Consider the following 25977-nt stretch of genomic DNA (forward strand, 5'->3'; position numbering starts at 1 on the left):
TCCACTCTCTCCCTTCTATAGTGATTAGTACCTTGCCTTATAAACATTAATTTGAAATCAAACCAAAGACAGATGCTTTTGATATGCACATTAACCCCATAAATTGTTTCTGATCATTTATGGGCAATAATATTAAAGATAAGTAATACCAATAAACCTATGCAGGAGAAGCATTGTTAGCAGAATCTTAAATGCAATTGAAAGAAAATAATGGCCCACTCACGATACAACATAATTATTTACCCTAGGAAATCCTTTGGGAAAAAAAACCAGAAAAAACAGCACTCACTCACTGTCACAAGACAATAAGACATTTCTCATTTGTGCTTAACCCTAACCCATGTGCTAGTATTTATAGGCAAATCACTATAAGAAACAGCTAAATAGCATTATGAAACAATAGGTATAAACCACAGGCCAAAAAACTGCCTAAAGAGCCCAAATAATACTCCCAAACACGCGTGACCTGTCATATCATCTAGCAGAGATACAGCTCTCAGTCCCACTAGGTATGGCAGGGTGCAGAAGATGCAAAGTATACAAAACTTATTCAACAAATATGTTCTCATTCCTTCCTTCTCTATCTAGGGTTAGGAACACAAACTATGGAGATTGCTCTGCATCAAATTTTAGGTCAATGTTATAAAGAAGTTTCGATGAAAATGCATCCATGTACAACAAAAAAAAAAAAAAGAAGGCTTTTGGCACTAGCTTTACCTAAAAGCTAAATGCAATTGACCAAGTACTAAGGAGAAGTCTCCAAATTGGCCTGCAATTAACTCACAAAAAGCCACAAAAATTTCAAATAATAAGTAATTGACTTCCTACTCCGACAGCATTGTTCAGACAATAGTGCGTCATAACTCGGAAAAAAAAATTTAAATATAGCAAACAGCTTAAGAAAATACCTTCTCACAAAATTGTTCTATAAAACAACCCAAAAGTCTTCGACGTAATTTTGTCTCACACTTTCCAATCTACTAAAACAATAGACTGCTTGCTCTTTTCTTGGTTGAGAAATTCACTTTGGAATAAGTTACTTCCCTAAACTACCTATAGTAAAATAGAATAGATTACATTATACTCTACTGAAATAGTAAGCTGATTGACCTTTTCTTGGTTAAGAAACTTGCTTTGGAATAAGCTACTTCCTTTAATCTACCTAAAAGTGAAATAGTACTTACTACATGCTACATATTACATTTTAGAAACCAACGGTAATCTAGAACCCAAAATCTGATAATTCAGTGATGGAAGTAAGATCACCCAATGACAAGCAAAAATTTGAAAAGTAAATAACTGAAGTTTGAAATTACCAAAGAGCCAGAATGGACATCCCAAACCCTATTTTCCTCTCCAAATCCTCCATGATATTGGCCCTCAGAAATCCTGTGATTAGAGCCTTTAAATATCTTGTTAAGCCACTTCATGATTCGAGACTTCTTTTGCACATAACCAGGCACCACATGATCTGCATGCATTGGTGAAAATATGAGTTAATGACTGGATAAGGCTAATGAAGAGAAGCAAAAGAAATTACTAAAATCTCACTTTTATTCAGAAAACATATGTAACTAGAAAATGAATAGCTATAAAGTGTTCAAAATGAAGATTAAGTTGACTGCATAAGGCTAATGAAGAGTAGCAAAATAAAATTACTAAAGCCTTTTTTTAGTCATAAAACATATATAACTAGAAAATAAATGGCTATAAAGGGTTTGGATTGAAGTGTAAGCTGAATGCTGTAGTATATGCTAGCTATTGTAACCATGTTGACTAATTGTTCCTTTCAACATAGCCACATGTGCAGACAGAACAAATTTGGTATCTATATTCAGCTTTCCATTATTTCACGGACTATCTATAAATGATGATTTAAATTTGTAATGAAACAAAAGTAATGCATTACTATAAAATATAAGTGACCCATAACAAAAGTATGTTGCAGAGAACATTATTTCGAGTGTATTTTAGTGTGATGAAAGAAAAAAGACACTATATCACAAAGTTATTTATTGTCCATAGTAGAAACGAACAAAATGTTATCTAGAAGATGCTTTTGGACCTTCTAAGGCAAGGAAAATTTCATTAGCATGCCAATCTGTTTATGTGAAAATATATGCAAATATGGTTAGTCTATCAACAGCATGCAGTAGATACTAGATAAAGTTACAACTAATACTCTCAAACTATTCGCATAAACATTTAAAAACTTGTTAAAATCTAGAAAATAGTGAAGATAGGTAAACCCTGATGAGAGATAGGGAGGTTCAGGCAGATCAGAGTCATTAGTTTCCTCAAAAACAACCTTGGGCATATTTTGTTCACTCTTAAGATCTCTAGGCCAAGAAAGGTAAGCTTAGCATGCAGATTATGATATGTATACCAGACCCCATATTTAGCTTGCATTGATCTTTCTTGTAATTTCATTTTTCAAATAAAAGACATAAGCAGAGTACAAAGGGTAAAAAAAGGAAGGAAAGGGCCATCTAAAGCTGAAAATAATCTAGAACCGAAAAATATGACTGGAATAGTTGCTGTTCAAAGTTGGTCAATTATCAATGAATTATCAAATCTAGCTCAATCCAGGTATGAAATTACTTGGGAAAATATGTTGTATCCCTAAAGCAAACCATAAAGAAATGACATCGTGGGTTATTAAGTAGTATGCTATGGATAAAAAAAATGAAAACAGTTGCAGAATAAGCATCCCAGTTGATAATTACCATGCTATAGAGTTTTAAGTTTTAACAAGGCAATTCAGCTTTAACTGTCAACTATTTTTAATGTATCAATGTATTTCAACCAATTTGAAAGGGAACTGAAAGGAGACAGGAAGGGAAAAAAACAAAACACTGTAAATATTTGTGCCATGTAGAAATGGCAATTAAAATGGCTCTTCTAATGTATCATTTAAGATGGTGACAAGGCTCTAATGCATATGAGAATGCATTGGCATTTCCTCTAGTAGAAAAACAAAACAGGCAAAATTATACATTGGCTTTTAAAGGCATTAAAGAAACAGAGCAATCTTGCTGGCATGGTCAAATTTTGAAAAAGAAAGGCTACCTAAAGCCATGGACAGGAAGTAATAAAATCCTTTTCGTTAGCTCCTAGCCATGTCACAATTAAGTTTCTTCATTTCAATATACGGAAAGCAAAACCAGCAGAAGTTAAAAAATCATCATTCTGAAAGTAATAAAGATATTCAGAAACTTTCTCGCATATTCAGAATTTTGAGAAAGCGAGGCAATATTAAATATGACGGAACGGAAAATGATACAACCCTTCTAGTATAGCCAAAAAAATGTCAGGATCAAACTTTTTCCTTGTTTCCCACGGTAAAACCAGAAACTCAATCAATTACAGGGATTTGATTAAAGCAATCTCTACGCACATGGAATGATAAACAAATCCAGCCTGAACAAGATCAAAGGCCAGAGATATAGACTTACAGTCATGCTTATTTGCAGAATCTTGCTTGTCTTATACATGGGATCCTTGCAGGAAAAAACAAAGTGAAATATTTCCAATTTAGGAGATATTTTTGCAATCAATCATGAGGGTAACAGAGTCACTCCTGTTATATGAGCCAAACATCAATTTAATGTTTCTTGCCCCATCTAGTCTTATTTTGTAATTGAATTGGTGCTCTCGGTGCTTGGGGTTTAAATGCTATCCCACACTTATTAGAATGCCCAAAGACCAAGCTCCGCTGGGGAGAATGTTTCCGGCAGCGTGGCCAACACCTGTAATCAAAGGCCAGGCAATCCACCTGACCTGAACATTACCCCCAAAAACCCAGAAGGCGTTCTCGAAGATGCTTTAGTCCCTCACAAGTTATCTAACAGCGCACCTGAAGCCAACTCCAAACTAAATATTTCTTATTAAGAACACAAACAGTGCTCTTATCTCAAATATTACTTTAAGCTGAAAACAATCATTAACAAAGATCTAACGCCAGTTTTCTAGGATTATGCAATAACCATCGATTCAGAACTTCACATGGATTCCTCCATTAGCTAAAATAGCCGAATTAAATTAGTAAAACATCAAAAACCAGACTTAAAATTTGACCAAACAGACTTGCAATGGATAAAACGCATGAAATGTAACAACCAAAAACATCAAAGAAAATTGAAATGAAATGCCTACCAAGAATACAAGGCTGAACTATTTGACTCATTTTAGCTGAACAAAAATCTGTGTCAGTGAATCAATATGCTTCCCAAGGATCTGAATTTGACTGTATAATTGAGCACCCAATAATATAGCTACACCCAAATCCCACCATGGCCCATTAACTACACAGATCCAGCTTTACAAAGTCAACAATTACACACACCAATTTCATATTGGACACAAAGGTAAAACAGTGAAAATTCTTATCTCTTATCAAAATGTCTTTTTTAAAGAGAAAAGAAAAAAGTGGGCATCTATGAAACCTGTAAAGAGATGCTCCTGATGATGAATGGGCCGCTCTCACAAAGCTGATTCAAAGAATAAGAACTCCAAACTGGGCACCCTTATTAGATGTACTTATATGAAATAGAATGTTGTTAAAACGGTGTAGTGGTGGTGTCAAGACAATGCACAGTAAATCCTGAAATTTTAAATTTAGGCAGAGAAATTTATTTTCAACATGCCCTGCAATATAGATTTGCAAACATAGGAAGAGCGAGTACGTTTCTATCACAGTGTTTTTTTTAATTGATAAATAAGTAAATTACATTTGACTACAAAAATTCTGATGTGAAATGGAGATTTCCTCGCAAAGAAAGGAATTGAACCAATAAAATATATTATGATTTTAATAAAATATTTACTAAAAGAGAGAATTGATGAGGATGCATCACAGGTGCCATTAAAAATTTGTATTAGGTCTCCTTTAAATATTTATAGAGTATGACATATGATATCATCAAAGGTTAGTTTTTAAGAAATTTTGAAAAAATATTATAAATAAAATTGTAATTATTAATATATTAAAAATATATATAAAAAGATTGATGCATGATTGAAGTAGGTTATGTGTTGTTGTTTTTTGTTTTATTAAAAAATATTATACATGATCTTTATTAACCAATTTTGAAATTATTGATAATTTAAATAGTGTACAATCAATACATGAAATAAAATAAAATAAAATTGTGGCTTTTTGTTATTATATTAAATAAATTATGTAACTTAATCAATAAGTATATAATTAATTAAGTAAAATATTTGTAATAATTAATTATATAACTTAATTAGTAAGAATATAATTAATTAAGTCTGCAGGGGGTGCTGGTATCAGACAAATATCATTAATGAACCTTGCTATGGGAGCCAAATTGGTCTGGGAAATATGTAGTGGTGGTAGCCAAAAATGGGCTAGGGTCCTCAAAAAGAAATACCTAGATTCAATGGAGCCCAAAAGGATACTTACCATTGCCAATCCTCCAAGAGGATCGGCAATTTGGAATTTCATATTAGATTGCAAAGAAATCATCAGCGATCATGCCTCTTGGGAAATCAGGAATGGAAAAAGTGCCTCCTTCTGGCATGATTCCTGGGGGGGTAAGGAAGTTCTAAGTCAAAATCTTGCTCTACAGACGGTAATGAGAGAAACTTGCAGCCTCTGGGGACAAAAGGTCTACGATTATGGTTTTGTTACAAATGAGAATGGTTGCGACAAATGGAATTGGAAGTCTGTGGATCCCTTAAACCTTGATCAAGTCCACAAAGACATATACAACGAAGTCATCAGGAATCGATTAATATGTCCTTCTTCAGATGAGGACATTATTCGATGGTGTGGGTCTATGGACGGCAAATATAAAGTATGTTTTGGCTACAAGTTAATAGAAGTTGCAATCGACAGGAAAGAGTGGCCATTAAACCTTTTTTGGAACAAACACCTACTCCCTAAAGCTGGGTCCTTTGCCTGGATGGCTTATCAAAAAAAGATCCTAATAGGGGATAGATTAAGGAGAATTGGGATCCAAGGTCCAAGCAGATGTGTTTTATGCCGGCAATATGAGGAAACCACGAATCACCTCCTCCTACATTGCGAATTTTCTAACAAAAGTTGGTGGCATTTTATGGGAAAACTAAAATTACAATGCCCTTTTCCAAGAGGAATTGATGAGTGGTTCCAGATATGGCCCAAAGCCAGAAAAAAGGCACTATTTGGAAATATATAACATCCTTCCCTCATTAATAATATGGAAAATATGGAAAGAACGCAATCGCAGAATCTTCCAAGAGAAAGAAATGCCTCAAATTGCATTATGTGAGAAAATTGAGAAAAGCCTGATTGAACTCATGAACGAAGCTTCTAAGCAGAAAACTTTGAAACAAAATATTTTGACAAAATGGGATGTAAAACTAACGACTTCCCTTCCAAACCTGATAATCTTGGCCCTCTTCGGAAATAGGAACCATCAAGTAGTTAGCAACCCAAGGCTGAATGTTAAGTGGGAGCCTCCGGAGGAGGGGTGGAGCAAAATAAACTTTGACAGTGCGTCCGTTGGAAATCCTGGCCGAAGCGATATTGGATGTATTGTGAGAGATACCCAAGGAATTTGTATTAAAGAAATAGCAGAGGATATTGGCCTGGCTATGAACAATGAAGCGGAATTCAGAGCAGCATTGCGCAAACTTCTACTTGGGGTGGAGTTAGGCATTAAAAAAATTCACCTGGAAGGTGATTCCTTGAATGTCATCAATGTTATTCATCAGAAATTGACGTCAAGTTGGCATCTCAATCAATGGTTACGATCGATATTCGTTGTATTAGATAAAGTGGAAGATTTCCGCATTAGTCATGTTTATAGGGAAGGAAATACTGAAGCGGACAGACTGTTTAAAACCACATCATGTGATGATGATGGCATCTCTGCCACATGATACAACTATCCTTGCTATGTAATGTCACGTGAAAAAAGGACCCAGGTGGCATAAGGCATTAATAATGACACAATCTTCAAGATCTATGGGGACGCTATGGCGGCTTGAATTAAAACTCGCTCTCGAGTTCCGAGATTATGGAAGGGATGACATAAATTAAGAAAGATAGCCCCTCATTTATTCACCGCATCTCTTGCTCAGCTCTCAACGAAGACATGGAAACTCCCATCCTGCTAGAAGCAACTTGTCAACAGATGGCCTTTCTAGGGGAAGTTATAGATAAGAGGATGTTGGAAGTGCTCAACTCCAAACACCCTCTAATTCTGCATTGCATTAAGAAAGTTTTGGGCGCGGAATTCCTGAAAGCCTTCCATAGATATAGAACCAACACTAACATTGCAGCTTTCTTCCTTGCAATGCTTATGTATATGGCCATTTCCAAGCAATTGGCCAAAAAGATCACTGAAATGACCTTCAAACACAGACAATTAGGAGCTATTGACTCTACATTAGACAATTTGGATGGGAATCTTAGAACCCCCTTGCCTCAAAATTTCTACATGAGATTAGGGAATGGCGCGGAGGTTAAAAAATATGTCATTGTGAACTCCCTGGACTTCGAAGCTCTGACAAGGTCATGGCTTGAGAAAGAAAGGAACATTTCCTTCCTTCTTAAGGCGGCTGGTTTGCAACCTGGGTTCACTGCAACTTGGAGGCGTAAATATTTGCAAGATGAAGCCCTGGTCGACCAAAGGGACATTGGAATTTTGGAAAATGGAAATATTAAGGATGGAAACTAGTGGGGCTTCGGCGGTGGTGACGCATGGTTTCCCGAGATGGTAGGCACCCCAGAGATAAAGCTCAGTCAGTTGCACACGCCACCTGTGGTAAGGATTGCCCTGTCATTCTGGATACCACTCTTGTTGCGGAGCACAGTTCTCTTGACTCGAGCTCAGAGGAGGAAGATGACCCCTTCACCAAAGGCTTGGGAGCAGCTGCGGGTGAGGCTCCATAGTTCTACTTTTGCCCAGGTTAAAGATTACAGAAATTTTTGAAATTTTTGAAGGGCTTCGACAGAATTGGGAACCATAACCACCCTGGCGCCCCCATTAATGATTTTTATCGGGTAGTTAGTTTTTTGAATACGGCCATGGGCCTATTAAAACTTGGTATAGACTGTTATATAATACTGTTAGCATAGGTTTTTAGATAGTGACTGGGTTTGGATAGCAAATGGTTGATGGCCATGGGCCTTGCTCTGTATCATCAATACTCTCCTTATTTGTCGAATTATGACTGTTTATGGAGCAATGGTGGGGGGGTTTCTTCCCCTGGTTCTTTCTCCCTACTGCTCCTTTTTTGAATCAGGTTGTAAATTTTTTAATAGGTAATAAAAACGGGTGTTGCCCCTCTGCAGCTATTTATCTATTAAAAAAAAGAATATAATTAATTAAGTAAAATATTTGCAATAAATATATGAAAATTATATGTGATGTATATGAGTTTTGAGTTGTAAAAATTGATTATAGAAGAACAATATTGGAGTTGTACAAAATTAATTCACAATTGTCAAATTATTTATTAACATTCTATGATAATTGTCTTAGTTTCTCATGTCATCTAAAAAAACTTTGTAGTCCATTTAAAAGCACCATGAGTTCAATCCTAAGTACTACAAACCTAGTCTACTGCACAAGATCAATCTTAAAAAGTATGTGCTTGAAGACTTGTTCACCTTCCTCTTCTAAATAGTTGAACATGTCAAGCTGATGTCTATGGATTTTATTTAGGAGTTTATCAACTAAATAGGTGAATGGGTTTGCCTAGGTCGAACTCCTTTAGCGAGCCAAATTAACAATAGTGAATAATGTTGAAGACAACATCGCACGCATGGAGAGATGGCTTATATGATGGTGATGTGGATTTTATTATTTGGTGCCTTTTAGAAATTGAATTGTGTTTGAATTGTTCTCCCATGTGAAATTAAGCATCATTGAATGTCTTTAAATCCAATGACATGGTAACAAGTCACACAAATGTATGTCAAGTCAGCACATGTAGCTTAGTAGAAGGTAGTGGGAAATTTGGAAGTTAAATTAAAAAATGGATATTAGGGATAAGATGATAATTTGAATAAGGATTAAATATATGGATTATGTGAATGGGTGTGCAAATATATGGAAATTAGTGTAAATAGGAATGAAATGAACATGGATAAGAATCAAGCCATGAGTCATATCAAGCACAAGAGTATGTCACTTGTCAATATGTTATTGCATTAAGACATTCCACCATGATGGACACAGAGCTAAATGGAAAATAAATGGGTATTACTAATTTCACCATTATAATTTGCTCATACTTTTATGTTTCTGCAAATCCAACATGAGCATGTATTGCTAAGCATGTAGAAATTATTAAACAATATGAAAAGTAAATATACTTGAATATACATCAAGCAAAATTATCTTTAAAAAGGATGTGATAATTCCTCTTGCATTCTCCTTGGTAGAAATAGTTCATTAGTAGCTCCAACCTCATAATCAAAATAAGCACAAATTGCAAATTGCTTCACTATCCAACTCATCGACCTAATCTATATCCACAAAGTGTTATATGTCCATTGAATTATCCACATCATCAATACCATGATAAAATCAACAATAATAAAAATTATCATGCAAATAACTTAAAATCCTCTTTTAATAAAATTCATATTCTCCATACCGAAGTTAGACATAAACTTGCTCAAAACTCCTACTACTTAGTAAATATTTGGTCTAGTGCAAACCATTGAATTACATTAGGCTACCAAAAGCGCTAGCATAAGGCATTTTAAGCAAATACTCAAAATCATTGAATCTAATTTAGGACGCATCTAAAGAAATCACAATGCCAACAAGAAATGGAATACACAATATTTACAATATGCATACTAAACCATTGTAAACTGGTACCAACATACTTACTTTGAATTAGGCAAAATTTCTTTGTACCTAGTCCATGTTGATATCCATACCAAGAATGTATTTTGTAGCCCCCAAATCCTTCATGTCAAATGTGCCAAATAACTAAGTTTTGGTCTCCATGATTATCACTTTACTATTACCAATAAATAGCATATCATCCATATAGAAGACAATGATTAGATTTTGACTATCAATAATTTTAGTATAAACACAATGATCCTCCTCACTCAAAACAAAACCTAGAACCAATGTGAAAGCATCAAATATTTGGTACTACATCTTAAGTGATGATCTAAGATTATGTGATGACCATTTTAGCCTACAAACCAAATGTTCCTTCCCCTTCACAATAAAATTGTCAAGTTGTCATATATAAATCTCCTCCTCAAGATCCCTATACAAGGAAGTATTCTTAACATCTATTTTATCAATCTCAAAATAACAATTTGTAACAACACAAAAAAAATAAAAAAATTACTACAAGTTAACTTAGAAAGGGGAGGGAATATCTCATCAAATTTGACTCACTCTCTCTAGGAGTAGTCTTTGGCTACCAAAATAGCCTTGTAATACTCTAACCGCACATCTATATCAATTTTCTTAGACTTGTACCACATTTTAATTTGATGGGTTTTCTCCCCTCAATAAAACTCACAAGGTCACAAGTATCACAACTATCAAGGGCCATTATATTCTCTTGCATGACTTGCATCTAGGACATGGTATCTTTTGAAGATAGAGCCTCCCTAAAAGACCTAGGCCAATTTTTAATACTTGATAGAGAAAATACACAATAGATATCTAGTGGGCTATACTCCAAGTCAACTAGATTTTATTATCTCATAGACCTCCTCAAGTTAGGTGTAAGGGGATCATCCTATTCTTCTAAATACTCAGCATGCACATCCTCAGTAAAAATCTCATTTGAACCTAAATCCTCCTCTCCATCCTTTGATCCACTGATTTATTATTCCACATGTGTATCTTCTCACTTCTTAACCTTAGTCTCAAAATCCAATTTTTTATTCTGATCTTTTTTCTTTAGTCATTTTAGACCCAAAAGAGCTCCAAACTCCCTAAAAATCACATGTCTAGAATTAATCGTTTTTTGGCTAGTAGATTCCAAATATTATAAATATTATATTCTCATTCAAGAATGCTATGAATATATAGTTTGAGATTTTGGATATCTTTTAGATCATGTTTCCCAACACATGTGAACATAAGCCTCACAATAGAAGACCTTAACATGTGAAGTAGAAGGATTCTTACTTATCCATATTTCATAAGGTATTTTTTCAAAAAGAGTTGAATAAGAAAATCTATTAACCAAATAACATTTATTACCTAAAGTATTTTCCAATAGAACTGATCTAACTATGTATCACCCAACATACTTATAGATATTTCTATTAAAGTTAAGTTTATTGTCTTTTTTACTTCATTTTGTTGAGGTGTGTATAGTGTAATCTTTTGTTGAATTTGCATGCTTATAAAAATCAATCAATTATCTTAAGTAATATTCACAACCATTATTATATCATAATACCTATATTTTATAATATGTATACTTTCCAACTAAGACCTTAAATTTCTTAAACTTAGTGAAAACTTCATAGCATGCATACAATAAATATAGTTATATCTAGAAGCAGTGATAATTAATGAAACATAATATTGATATTTTCCCATATATCTCACATCAAATAGACTAAATGCATCAACATGAATCATTTTTAATAATCTATTTTCTCTATAGCTTCCAACATGAAATGAAGATTTATTATATTTGACAAGCACATAGTACCCACATAAATATTTTTACCAATGGAGTAATCAAAAGAGCATTTTTATTAATAATAGTCCTAACACCATTTCACTTATATTCAACACAAAGGTTGGTGTCATAACACATTTATTTTTACTCTTACCAATTACATTGGAAAAGTTACAAAATGTGGAAGAATTCAAACTAAACAATGTCATAATCTCACCACATCTAGCCACCACCATTTTCTTTCTCACCAACTTACAACTAAACTTGTCAAATTTCATGTGCACACCAAAATCAAACAAATTGGATGCAAAATACAAATTTCTTACAAGTGTGGAATATCTAAAATAATACTGAGGGTTTTAACCCTCCCGTCATTGCAACACAATAGTACCTTTCCCTTACCAAAAATCCACTCAATACTAATATCACCAAGGAAAACCTCTCATTCATCATAATCTACATAAGTAAAAAATCACTCCTTATGAGAAGTCATATGGTAGTATTAAACTAAATCAATAAAAAGATAATCATAACTAATAGTATTATCATAAATAAACACATCTTCACTATCATCATCATTAGAAGGTTTCTTTTTATTTTTGCATTCCTTCTTCACATCTCCTCTCGTCTCATAGTTCCAATTCTTTAACTAGAGTTTCGAATAAGGTTTTTTATTATCTTTTTTATTTGGATATATCTTTCTTTGTATCCCCTTTCAACAATCTTTATCCTTTGGCCACTCCCAAACATGTAGAGGATCCTTCAAACCAACATTTAAGGATTTTCTTCTCATCCTACTAAATGAAAAGTAACAATGAGACTATCCATCTTGATCTCCACACCACCATCACTAATAGCAACACTTAAAATTTCCCAAGATTTGGGTACAGGGCAAAATAACATGATACATTTATATTCTTCTTCTAGCTCAACATATATAGAAACTAGCTTAATTGAACTTAGATTAAATGTATTTAAATGATCTACAACTCAATCACCATCTTTCATTTTCAAATATTATAATTGTCCTTTGAGATATAATGATTTGTAACTAAATAATCTTTGGTTCCTTCTTCTCCAACTTTAACCAATATTTTTTGGACATTTCAAATGGCTTTGCATCATTTTTAATAGCTCTTCGTGATCTCTATCTTCAATAAGATATTCATTCTTTAGCTTCCCCATCTCATACTCGATGCCATTGAATTTTCGAATATTCAAATATTAGGTAGAGACCATGGTTTTATATCCTTCACAAATCTTCAATACCACACAGAAAAATATCCTTCCATATCCAAAAGACACTTTTTAACACTTTATACAAAAGTGTCCCTCTCTATACATAACCATTAGTTTTGATAACAAATGTGAAAAAACAATGTGATTTATACTATGATAAAATATTTTTTGAAGCGTTTGCAAATCCAAAATAATCTTTTGATAGTAGATTACCAAATAAAGATCAAATGTGGAAGCATAAATCAATAATAAGAATAAAATCAATAAACCATATTAAGACAAGATTTGCATGGAGAAACCCTTTCACAAAAATACTCCACCAAAGAAAGAGCACAAGTATGTATTAATCTTTGAAAAAAAGTATAGATGCAACACTTTTAACTCTCTTCAATTTGACAAGATTCTAGCAACACTTGTGTACAAATTAAATATTATATATAACTTATATCTCACACCCCTGATATATATAGGCAAATATAAAGGCAAAACCATAAATATTTTGACTAAAATAATGAATACTAAAACTATTGTATCATGCAAAAACCCCCACACCAACCTTGAAGAGCGTCTTCTGAGAATAGCAATCATGAGCAATGACTTCACATAAACATCGCATGGGATCAATCAATGAATCTTCAAATAAAAATGTAACTTCAAAGTCACCCTTTACACTTAACTACCTAACAACTAACATCCTCAAATATAACACTATGTTTTAGAGTCTATTAGAACATGCGGGTCCCATTTTTTATGACAATATTCTTCTCTCCTTCCTCTAGTGCCTAGAATTAGGTATAAATCAAATGAGTCCAGAGTCAAAGATAATTGCTATCATATTGATCCACCTTCTTCATGAAAGCATATGACAGCTAATACTAAAGCATATGATAGCTAATACTAATAACTAAAGATAATATAGAAATTATAAAATAATTCACTAGTTACACCATCCAAGAGTGTAAGAGAAACATAAAATATGCATAGGATTTGCAACTTTAATGACACCAGAATCCTAGAAAGTTCATGGGATGATAGGGAGGAAGGGTGAGTAAGATGCACATATTATGTATAAGATGACTAGATAGTTATGTGGATGGATGATACATAAGTGGAACACTAACGGAGGCAAAGAAGATAAATGATTAAGAGGTACATAATGGGTAGCTCGATGATACTAAGAGTGACAACACTAGTAGTAGTATCCATGGACATGTAAAAATGAAAGGAGAAGGTTCAACAAAAGATGGAGGAAAGGAAGATACACCTCTAGAAGATAGAAATAAAGTACCAACATCATAAAAAAATATTCATACCAAATAGAGTTCCCACTAATGTTCGATGTAAAATAATTACCAATTGTTGAGGGGATTGAACATTAGAAGGTAATTATGCTAATAAGAATGATTTTGTTTAGCTACATAAATGTGAGGGTAATGATTATGTTTTTTCTTTTTTGAAAAAGAGGGGTAAAAACTTAATTTAGAACAAAGAAAGGAATATAAAGATAGGGCCTAAGGCCAGAACAAGAAAGCCCTTAAACACCTTTATCCTCCATAGTTAACCTACCTAACATATCCTTATTCTCATGCCTCAAGGGGGGGCAATCATCCATGTCCCGCCCACCTAGGTTCTCAGAAACCCATTTAGCCAAGCAATCAGTCACTCTATTCCATTCTCGCAGAATATGGCAGAAAGAGATATGGTCAAACGAGGGGCATAGATCAAGGATATATTTAGCCACCATAACTAATTGCTAATAAACATTCGCTAAATATTGAGTATTTAACATATTTATCACTATCTGAGAATCAAACTCACAGATAATCCTCTTCCAACCAAGATAGTACCCTTTTTGAACAAAACAAAGAATAGTTGTAGCCTCTATAATGTTATTAGAGTGACACCCCCTATAAGAAGAGAAGAAAAACACAAATTTTCCATTATTGTCCCTACCAACACCACCAATTCCTGCATGTCTCGGATTCCCTCTAGAAGACCCATCTGTGCTAACTTTTAACACTCCCTTAGGAGGAGGGAGCCACCTTCCTTCTCTGTGAAATTTATGTTTGACCTTTCTCCCTCTCCTTCTATCTAAGGGGCTACCTCCATTACCAGCAAGATTTAGATTCCTTATCATAGCTACATCACTAGAATCCACGGGTCCAAAAATGTCACATTTGAAAAGAATAGTTTCTTGAAGTCTGCAAACAATTTTTCTCCACAGAAGAGCACTCATCAACTCAGAGTCCTGAAAGATTCTTCTATTCCTTTCCAACCATAAAGTCCAAATAATCAAAGTCGGGCCAATGAACCAAGCAATCTACAAAAAGGAAGATTTGGCTGGAGAATGGCCCAGGCTTTGCCAAAACTCCACTAAAGAAGTAGCATGAACACAAGCGTGATTCCACACTCCCCACCACAAGTGCCAAATCTCTTTGGCATAAGAACACTAAAAAAAAAAGATGGGAAACACTTTCTTCATTCTCTTTACAAAGGGAACATCTAGACGGGCCTTGAAAGCCTCTCTTCCTTAAATTCTCCCAAGTAAGACATTTGCTTTGGGCGACTAGCCAAAGAAAAAAGTTACACTTGGGCCAAGAGAAACAATTCCAAACCTGTTTCCACCAAGGCACACCTTCCCCCCCATGCATTTGCCTGTCCAACTCCTGGTAACCAGATGCAACAGTAAATTTGCCTTTCGAGCTAGGACCCCAAGCCAAAACATCCATATCCTAAAGAGAGTTACACAACCTATTGGCTAAAATCTTAGCCAACACCTTACGACTCTCCTCAGAGCCACCACGTGACTATTCTTGAGGATCCCTCCAACAAGTCACTTGACTATGCCCTTGCAAAATACTAGTTTTGAAATCAACAACCTTGCACCAACCAACTGCAACAAAAATATCAAAAAGAGGTTGAAGGTGAGGGTACTAAGATACAATCAAGGGATGGCCATCCCAAGAGTCATGCCAAAACTAAGCTTTTGATCCTCTATTACAAATCCAAAAAAGACCCCCTTTGACAAGTTTTGCCCCTTTTTTGAGAGTGTCCTAGATCATGGAACCCCTCCCCATCAAGTTGCATCAGGGCACATCGATTCTATCAACACCTCTGAGGTACTTATGAGTGATAATTCTGACCCAATCCAAATCCTGGCAGGTGAACCATCTCGAATATAACTTAGCTGCAAGCACCTGATCCATTAAGACAACAGGCCTAAGACCAAGACCCCCCTCCTGCTTTGGCCTACAAACTAATTCCCACCTAACTAGGCTCCACTTGGAAGAAAGGAGATTGCTGAACCAAAGAAATTTCCTAGAGAGAGCATAAAATTCTTTCACAAAACTAGAAGGAGCAACCCGCACAAAACATCTATAAATAGGCAAGGCATGAACAACTAACTTCAACAAACTTACTTTGTTGGTTGATGAAAGTCATCGACAGGTCCAGTGGCTAACCCTCTTACGAAACTTGTCCAAATTTTCTTGCCAAAACTCCCTGAATTGAGAACCCACACCAATTGGAATCCCAAGGTAGACCGAAGGAAGGGAACTAATAGGAAATCTAAGAATCCGGGCAATCCTATTTTGAATAAGCTGGGGAGTATTGAAGAAATAAATAAAACACTTGTTCTTATTAATTTTATGCCCTAAGGCAGCCAAATATGTATCCAAATTTCTCATGAATTCCACAACTTCACTGATTCTGGCCCTTCCCATCAAAGTTGTATCATCCACAAACTATAAGTGAGAGTAGGAGGCAAGTGGTCACCCCAACACCATCCTTGAATCAGGCCCTATCTAACCTTGGATTTGATAATCCTACCAAGACCCTCAGTCATAATGATAAGCAGATAAGGAGATAAGAGATCTCTGTGTCGAAGACCCCTAGAAGCATCGAAAAGCTTAGAGGCTTACCCATTAATTAAGACTGAGAATGAAGCAGAGGAAACATGGCTCATGACCCAACTAACCCAGTCACTACAAAATCCAAAAGCCTGAAGAATATTTTGCAAAAACACCCATTTGACTTTATCATAAGCCTTTGCCACGTCCAATTTGATAAACATGGCTTTCTCTTTAGAGGTGGCCATAGAATGAATGGCCTCAATCGCAATCACAATTCCATCCGTGATTTGTCTACTAGCCACAAAACCACCCTACTCATTATAAATAATAATTTTGAGGCATAACTTGAGTCTCTGCAATAAGTTTGGTAATAATATTATAGACCACATTGCATAGAGAAATTGGTCGGAACTGGTCTAGACTATTCACATTCTCCTTTTTAGGAACAAGGGCCAAAAAAATAGAATTTGTGGCTTTTAACATATGCTTATTGTGTGTGATTCCTGAACCACCTCTAGAAGGTCCCATTTGAAAATCTCCCAAATATCTGGTAAAAAACTATTGAGAAGCCATCTAGACCTAGATATTTTCCTTTCTTCATGTTAAAGACAGTATTTTCTAATTCTTGTCACAAAACAGGGCGAATGAGAGTCTCATTCATTTCTCTAGAAACAAGGGGATAAATACAATCCAAAATAGACGCTTCATCTTCCCTAGCAAGAAGAGATTCCTCCCTAAACAAAGTAGACAAACGTCGTTGGGCTTCTTGAGAGATGTTCCATCGAGAGGAGAGCGGAACCCCCTTTGAAGACACTAAGGATGAAATCAAATTACCTGATCTTCTAGCCTTGACAAAGTTATGAAAAAAGCAGTATTCCTATCTCCTTCTTGGAGCCAGTCAATTCGAGACTTTTGTTTCCAAAATATCTCCTCTTGAAGCTCCCACTCCTCCAGTTCCTTGATAGCCATAGCCTCCATTTGGTTCATCTCTAATGTAAGTCCTTGGCCCCAGATCAAATGGGTGATAGCATCCAACCGATCCTGGGCAACTTGTTTACTAAGGTGGCAATTCCCGAAACATTGCATATTCCATCTTTTTAATTTATATTTCACATGTTGCAATCTCTTTACAAAAGAATACATAGATGTACCATGAGACAACTGCCCCTCCAACCACCAATCTGTGACCAAGTCCCAAAGGGAAGGATCCTACAACCACATAAGTTGAAACTTGAAAGAGGACTTTTTCGAAGCATGATAAGAAACCATAGATATTTTTTTAGGCCAGTGATTCAAGCCCCTCCAATCCAAAATCTCAGAGCTAGTATGTCATTTGTCTCCCATGCAGTAGTAGGAAACAAGGAATCTATCCAATCTCTCAGAGATAGCTTCCACTCCACTTCTCCTGTTATTCCACGTAAACATGCCATTATTTGGTTTCACATCAATGCCATTCAAAAGCAGGGTAATGATTATGTTATTATGTTTTTTCATTTAAATTATTCTTGGCATTAACATTGGAACAAACCTCATTATTATATGTATATTCAATAGCCATGGTAGAGTTTAAATAAGAACTCCTTCAGAAAGGAAGATTAGGATCTCAACTAAATCATGACATAATAACTAATATGGATAGGAAAGGGTGAAAGATGAAGCAATATATATTAAATTCATTTATCTTTTACAATACAGCTCAAAACAGAGTAGTACGAGAATATGTAACTCTCTTCAAATTCTAAGGAGAAGCTCCATGAAAAAACTAAACTAATCCTAGACTCCAAGCTACAAACAAAATATATAGTTATAAATAGTATAAAATGATTCTTTAAGGATTTTGGCATAATGAAATAACTTTAACTATCATTAAGAATTTTTTGTGTCCAAAGATCATATTTACAAGTTATAAAAAATACCCACCCATGAATGGGTTTGAGTGGGTTAATTTGTGTCAAATTGAAAGAACAAGGTTAGATGGAGACCCCCTAATAGAAGAAAGATAAAAGCTAACTTTGATGGAGCTTCTCATGGCAACCCTAGGCCATCTAAGGATAGATGCACAATTAGAGATTGGGAAGGAAATCTGTCAGCTTTTGAATCTCAAAAAACAGTGGAGGGAATGAATAATGAAGCAAAGTTATAGGAAGCATGGCTCACCTTTAAAATGGTGAGAAAAATGGGAGTAAGAGTGCAATTAGTTATTAATGCTATCAAGCATAAAAAGAGGCCAAGTTGGAAGATTAATAACTTTTCTATGCCAATTTGGAAATTGTTGGAGGAGTTTAAAGAATTTTGAATCTCGTATCTATAGATCTAAGGGAACTGGTCCTTATCTAATTGAATGGCCTAATGGGTGATGAAAAGAGCAACTAATGTAGGAGGAATGATTCTAGAGGATATTGGGCATGAGTTTTGGTGATTAAATGATGAATAGATGATAGGGGAATTAGGTGGCATTAATGAGAATAGTGAGGTGAGTGAATTGAAATGATAGGAGAGTAATCATATGGAGGAAAATTACACTGACAAAGAGTAGTTAGAAAATGACAAGCGTATTAAAAAGACTCAAACCATTGCAAGAGAGATCAAAGATGGAGGTCAATTTTAATTTAATTGTGAGAGATTGCCATATAGCATATATAGGAAAGGTGATAAATGAAAGGTTAAAGAATATCTTGAAGCACAATTATCCTATAATGCTATAGGCTATAAAAATAATGTTGGGTGATGAATTTCTGAGTCTAGATTGTACATATAGAACAAATGTGGATATTGTGACTATGTTTTTTGTGTGGCTACTAGAGTTGGGAAAAGATGAGGAAGAAATATGGATAATGATAGAATGTGTGTGAGAGGGTTGGGATGGAGGCTTTTATTGTAATGGTTGAATTGGGTGTTGGTTTCCATGCAAGGGGCAAATGTTGCAATCAAGTATATTATAGATTCATCCCTCTACTGCAATTTTTTATCATATGGGCCATTAATTTGAATGAAGAGCACCACCTTGAACAAGCCTTAGTAAGTTTGGAATTCACCAAATCTATGTTGGAAAATTTGAAAGCTATAAATATGATGAATGCAAGAGAAGAATTGAGCAATGTAGTGTTGTTGATGGCATGACCCATAAGAATAATAATGAGAATAATAAAATGGATTGAAGATACCTTTTTGGTTGTGGCATGAAAAAGTCTACCTAATATATGTACTATACATTTTTTTGAAGGTGAGGATGGTTGTCCAAGGGGTTGTGTTCTATTGGTTAAATCATTGAGTTATCATTATGGAGATCAAAGTTCGAATCCCAAAGGGACATCTAATATGGAATTCAAAGTTGCGATGCTTAGTTCTTCCACAATTGGCTTCTAGGTGATTTCTAATAAAGTGGATTCTAATTTGTGACTCTTGGTCTTCCATAGGTTGATTCTAGTGTGGTTGCTCAAAATGAGCTAATGGTGGTTCCTAATAAGTGGATTCTAATTTGTGACTCTTGGTCTTCTAAAGGTTGATTCTAGTGTGGTTGCTCGAAATGAGCTACTATTAGTGTCATGGTTGTGGTTGCTCGATATGAGCAAATATTAGTGTCATGTAATGGTCTCAAGTTGATGGTCGTATGAGCAAAATATTTGTAAACGATCTGAAATATAAAAAAAAGGTGAGGATGGTTAAGAATTTATTTTGAAAAATATGTATCTAGAAAAAAAATTCTATATGAAGAACAAAAACTCAATGTAAATTTAAAAAAAAAAATTAATATAATGGTTGCACACCCTTAGTTTTCTATTTATCGATAAAAAAAGAAAGTTATAAAGAATATTGAATTCTTGGGATTTAAAATTATTATTATTTATCACAAAAATCATAATTTTAAAGCAACCCATAAAAGCTAAGAAAAATAGGGAATAAGAATACTTTAAAATATGCCTTAAAAAAACTATTCTAACAATGAATAAAAATAGCCTAAAATAGGGACTCATTGTTGGCAATTGACACTCATTTGGTAATTTCTAGTGGGTTCTGGTGACTGATTTTTGGTTTAGGGTTTTCATTGATGGCAACTCTTCATGGAGATTTGTCCAGGTGGTCGTGATTCTTCCTATCTGAAAGTAGGTGTTAACTGGTAGCCTACTAACTAGTATTCCAGGAAGAACATGGCATTTTTGGGTCCGGATGCTTTCCGATGATTGTGGTGCACTTAATTGTTTTCTTGTTGATTGGGCCAACTTAGATACATCATTTTGTCAACATGTTGGTGATCCACATTTTTTTTTTGGATCCAATCAAGACGACATGTATCTACATGTTACACCTTCAGGCCGAAATGATGTATGACCTATTTTTGGGTGCCAATATATAAGTTTGGTGTGGGTGATCTTTTTTGTGTATGATGCGATTGTATGCAAGTGAGAGGTGATCGAGAATCAGTTTTGGTGCAGTTTCACATGCACATTCTTGGTTTGGTAGCTGACTAAGACAATGTAAATGGCAAAACAGAGCAGAACAGAGAAGGTGATCCAATTAGTCAATTTGTGCTTAACTGGAACTCATCCAACCATAGTAGATGTTATTTCAGAGTTCATACATTTCAATTCATCACTGTAATAGTTGTGTAAGTTAGTGAGACTTCCTTGAGGGTTGTAGCCTTCCGAGTTATTGTAATTGAGCAAGTGAGCTCTAGGCAGTGTCCCTGAATGCCTATGCATTCCCCATTTGTAATATTATTTTTCTACTGGCCATAGTGGAATAATATTCTGGCTTCAAATCCCACCATGGTTTTTCCCATTTGAGTTTCCATGTAAAAATACCAGTGTTATGATCTTGTGGTTATTTGTTATTTGTTTCTGCATTTCAATTTTAAGTGTATGTTTCTGGTGATTAAAAGTTAAGTTTAAAAATCCGTCAACTGGTAGATCACTGATTCACTGCCCCCTCTTAGTGATCCTTGATTCCAACAATTTATTGCCCCTGCTCAAAAGAGAAAATTCACTAAGATGGCAGAAGAAGTAGCCGCTTAGATGAGTTTCACCAAGGATGAGGTGAAGAAAGAAAGGGAGAAATATGTGTAGAAGGACACAAAGTCTTCTCCTGCTCTAGTGGCACAACTTGCAAAACCTAGCCCATCCGAAAAAAGGAAGTCGCAATCCAATAGAGCCCAGCAAAGCAAAAATGCAAAATCAGATCCTGCTCCTACCACAAGGCCCAAGAGAGAAAGGAAAGTCAAGACTCAATCGAAGTCTAGTGCACAAAAAGGTAAATCTAAATCTATTCCCTCATTGACAACAAATCAGTTGATAGACAAAATAATAGTTGATGGAAATTTGAAGAGTAATGGAGTTTGTTATGAAAATTTAGATGAAGGAGATAAGAGGAAAGTTGAGGAATCATTTGTATTATATCTACATAATTTTAGTAAAACATTGATTGAATTAGAAAAGACCATTCCAAAGGATTTGTACAGTTTGATAGATGTTAGAAGGATGATTGCAAGCAAGATTGATAGGGAGATGAATGAGAGAGAATTGATAAATGTTTGCATCTGTATTTCACAAAGTAAAGCTAAAAGATTGATTGAAGAGGCAAATAAAAGGGAATTTAGAAGTAAAAATAGGATCAACAGATTGATGATTGGGAATGTAGAGGAGGTGAGGAAAGAGACATAAGATATGGAGAAAGATAATACATAATGACCCTCTATACAAAGATGCATTTAAACCATCTCAGTCGGAAGATAAGCAAGGTGTTTTCAAAAGTTAGAAGGTTGAGAATCAGTCTGAAGATCAATCGGAAGACCAAGATAATACCACACTTGATGTTGAGACCGGTGATTTCCCTCCGATGGTAGATAGCTCTGTAGCCCGTGCGATTCAACAAGTTGATATTGCACCAAGTAGTGACATCGGTGCAACAAATAAAGGGGATAAGGGATAAAAGAAGGTTGTTGAGGTTGATAAAGGCAAAGGCATAGTTGATCTGACAATTGCCACTCCTCAAGTTATGGGGACCCCGCCTCAGATTCTAATTAATCTTGATGGTTTTGTTGATCTTGGGAAGATATCTCCTATTGAGAAGCTTATGCTCGCAGCTGTTGTGCAAGCCCAATCCAGTCAAGATCTGGTGAAATCAGAAACTGAAGATAAAAAGCTAATTTTGATGTTTTGCAGAAGGTCGCTCCTAGTTTACAGCTAGATTCAAATAGAAGCCCCTCCGATAAATTATTGCAATTGATTAACGGTATAAATACCAGTTTTGATTCTTTAGAGAAGACGACTACATAGAAATTTTTGGATAAGTTTAAGGAGGTTAGAAAACAAACATTCTGGAAGATGATTGAAGATGATAGGGTGAGACTACATAAGAGATTGCAGATTATTTTTAACACATTTTCATAAGCCAGTAAATTGTATAGATCTTGCCTCATTTTGCCTAAGTTCATTGTTGATATTGATAAGCAGATAGTTGTTTTCTAGGGAAATCTTGTTGGCATCTCTCAGTCCTTTGATCCTAATGTAACATTAACCAGAAGTATTCAAGGACAGATTGTAGCCTTAAATAATCATATCTGAAGCCTTCAAGCAGATAAGGAGAAAATTTTGAGGAAAGTAGGTGAACTCCGGAACCTGATCGCCACCCGATTGGACACTATACTAAGTAATAAGGTGGGTTGTATGAAGGAGATGGCCCGACCTGTATCATCAGAATTAAGAAAGCTAGAAATTCATGCTACTGTATTTAATGCATTTATCACAGTTTTGGACAACTTGAAGAGTGGGTGGGATACTCACCTAGGAGTTTTAAAGACTACTTATGTTGATATCTTCAAGTATTTATGAATATCTTTGTATATAAGTTTTTGGACAACACCCCATCTTTGGTATTATTGTCAAAGGGGGAGAGGAATAGTGAAAAATGTACAATATTGGAGAGTGGAATTCTTTGTCTAAGAGGGAGCCTTAGAGATTATTTTGAACCGGTGTTCAGTGCTCAACACTTAGTCATTTTTCATGAGTGTTGACATCAATGCCAAAGGGGGATATTGTTGGCAATTAACACTCATCTGGCGATTTCTAGTAGTTTCTGGTGACTGATTTTTGGTTTAGGGTTGTCATTGATGGAAACTCTTCATGGAGATTCATTTTGGTGGTCGTGATTCTTCCTATCTGGAAGTAGGTGTTAACCAATAGCATGTTAACCGATATTCCAAGAAGAATAGGGCATTTTTGGGTCTGGATGCTTTTCGGTGATTGTGGTGCATTGAATTGTGTTCTTGTTGTTTGGGTTGACTTAGATACATCATTTTATCATCATTTTGGTGATCCACATTTATCTTTTTGGATCCGGTCAAGACAACATGTATCTACACGTTACACCTTCAAGTCGTCATGATGTATGACCTATTTTTGGGTGTCGGTATATAAGTTTGACCTGGGTGATCTTTTTAGTGTATGATGTGATTGTGTACAATTTTGGCACAATTTCATGTGCGCATTCTTAATCTAGTAGCTAATTGAGACAGTGTACATGGCAGAACAGAGCAGAACAAAGAAGGTGATCCAATTAGTCAATTTGTGCTTAATTGGAACTCATCCAAGCATAGTAGAAGCTATTTCAGATTTCATACATTATAATTCATCATCGTAATAGCTATGTAAGTTAGTGAAACTTCCCTGAGGGTTGTAGCCTTTCGGGTTATTGTAATTGAGCAAGTGAGCTCTAGGAAGTGTGCCTGAATGCCCGTGCATTCCCCATTTGTAATATTTTTTTGCTACTGGACATAGTGGAACAATATTGTGGGTTCAAATCTCATCGTGGTTTTTCCCATTTGGGTTTCCATGTAAAAATACCAGTGTTATGATCTTCATGTGGTTATTTGTTATTTGTTTCTTCATTTCAGTTTTAAGTGTATGCTTCTGATGGTTAAAAGTTAAGTTTGAAAATCTGTCAACCGATAGATCACTGATTCACCCCCCCTCTCAGTGATCCCTGATTCCAACACTCAAGTTATCCAAAAATATAGTCACTATAACAACAATCCCCCAAAATAGTTATTGCCAAAAATACCAATTCAATGCATGAATTTTTTACGTGCTCATGAAATATTTTTCAACCCCAAACATGGTGAATCCTCATGTGAGCATTGAAACTTGTTGTAAACCATTAATAATTTATTTTCTAGTGATTAATCCTTTATGAAATGTATTGTTAACACCAAGAAAATATGAGAAACTTTAGGTTTTTGTTTAGACCCAATTACTATAATTAGCATTTTTTGAAGCTTTGTCAAGGTTAAAAATAATGGTTGATTTTTCAATGAAGACATGAGAAGCATTAGACAAACATTGGAAATGAAAACTAGAGTGAGGGTTATAGATGTGTTTGATCCTACATTTAAAGAGGAGGCACTTGGTTAAGATTTTTTTCTTTAAGATGGGTTGACATCCTTTTTTTTACTAGGTAATGCACAACCTCAGTATTAATTTTTAAAAATAAAATATTGCATAATCTATATAACCTACTAGTTTTTAACACCACTATCAGAAACACAAGTTACGTCAATGCAATGCCCTTCACCGAGGGGTGCAACAAAAAGGTAGTGCAAGGATAGACAAACAACATATCCCACTAATCATTATATATTATCTTTGAGCTCCTTCAAATAAAGACATCCACCCAGACCTTATAGACCCCTTTTCGAGGTTGATTCTAGAAGCATCGAGTGTTTTCTAGAAGAGGAATTATATCTTTTGACCTCAATCTAACCATGCTCAAAGCTAGAAGATAACATAATATTTTGATCTACAACCGAAAGGTGACTCTTTCCTTCCATAACTTTGTGAGTATTTATGGTTGCCTCATTTGTGATGACCGTAATGACTTCCATGCCAATATTACCAAGTTGAGAATCAAGAGTTACAAAAATGTTCCCTATTTTGGGGAGAACTTCCATATGTGAAGATTTCATAGTTGCTAAAGGAATTGAAGAAGTATCCTCAACAATGGAATGTGAATTGAAACCACCTAGCTCTAAAGATTTCAATAAGGAGGAAACCATCATAGCTTAAGGGGAGTCAGATTCCTTCCTATGATTATTAGATAGAGCATCCACTATGTAATGTTATGGAAGAACATCAACCCACCAAGATTGATACCCAACCTTGGTCTTATATTTGGAGCACTTGTTTGCCATGTGACGAGTCTCAAAGCATCTTCTGCATTTGCAGAAATCCTTCATAATCCAAAGGTTGAGTCTAATCAC

General features: G+C 35.1%; 1 protein-coding gene across 4 annotated transcripts in view; it reads right to left on the bottom strand.

The window, feature by feature from the left end:
• Positions 1-4688, bottom strand: part of LOC131061839 (protein DA1-related 1) — a 72609-nt gene extending 67921 nt beyond the window's left edge. Inside the window, exons 1-3 of one of the 4 annotated variants that reach the window (XM_057995680.2) lie at positions 4446-4684; positions 4156-4304; positions 1317-1471 (exon numbers count right to left, since the gene is read on the bottom strand). In XM_057995680.2, the coding sequence (XP_057851663.1) occupies positions 1317-1471; positions 4156-4186 (186 nt within the window). In that variant the 5' untranslated portion in view covers positions 4187-4304; positions 4446-4684. Of the gene's footprint in view, positions 1-1316; positions 1472-3455; positions 4101-4155; positions 4305-4445 lie in introns of those variants that run through there. The other 3 variants (XM_057995683.2, XM_057995681.2, XM_057995682.2) reach the window with 3 other exon arrangements.
• Positions 4689-25977: the final 21289 nt, after the last annotated feature.

Source organism: Cryptomeria japonica, chromosome 4 (genome assembly GCF_030272615.1).
Source record: "Cryptomeria japonica chromosome 4, Sugi_1.0, whole genome shotgun sequence".
Lineage (NCBI taxonomy): Eukaryota > Viridiplantae > Streptophyta > Pinopsida > Cupressales > Cupressaceae > Cryptomeria > Cryptomeria japonica.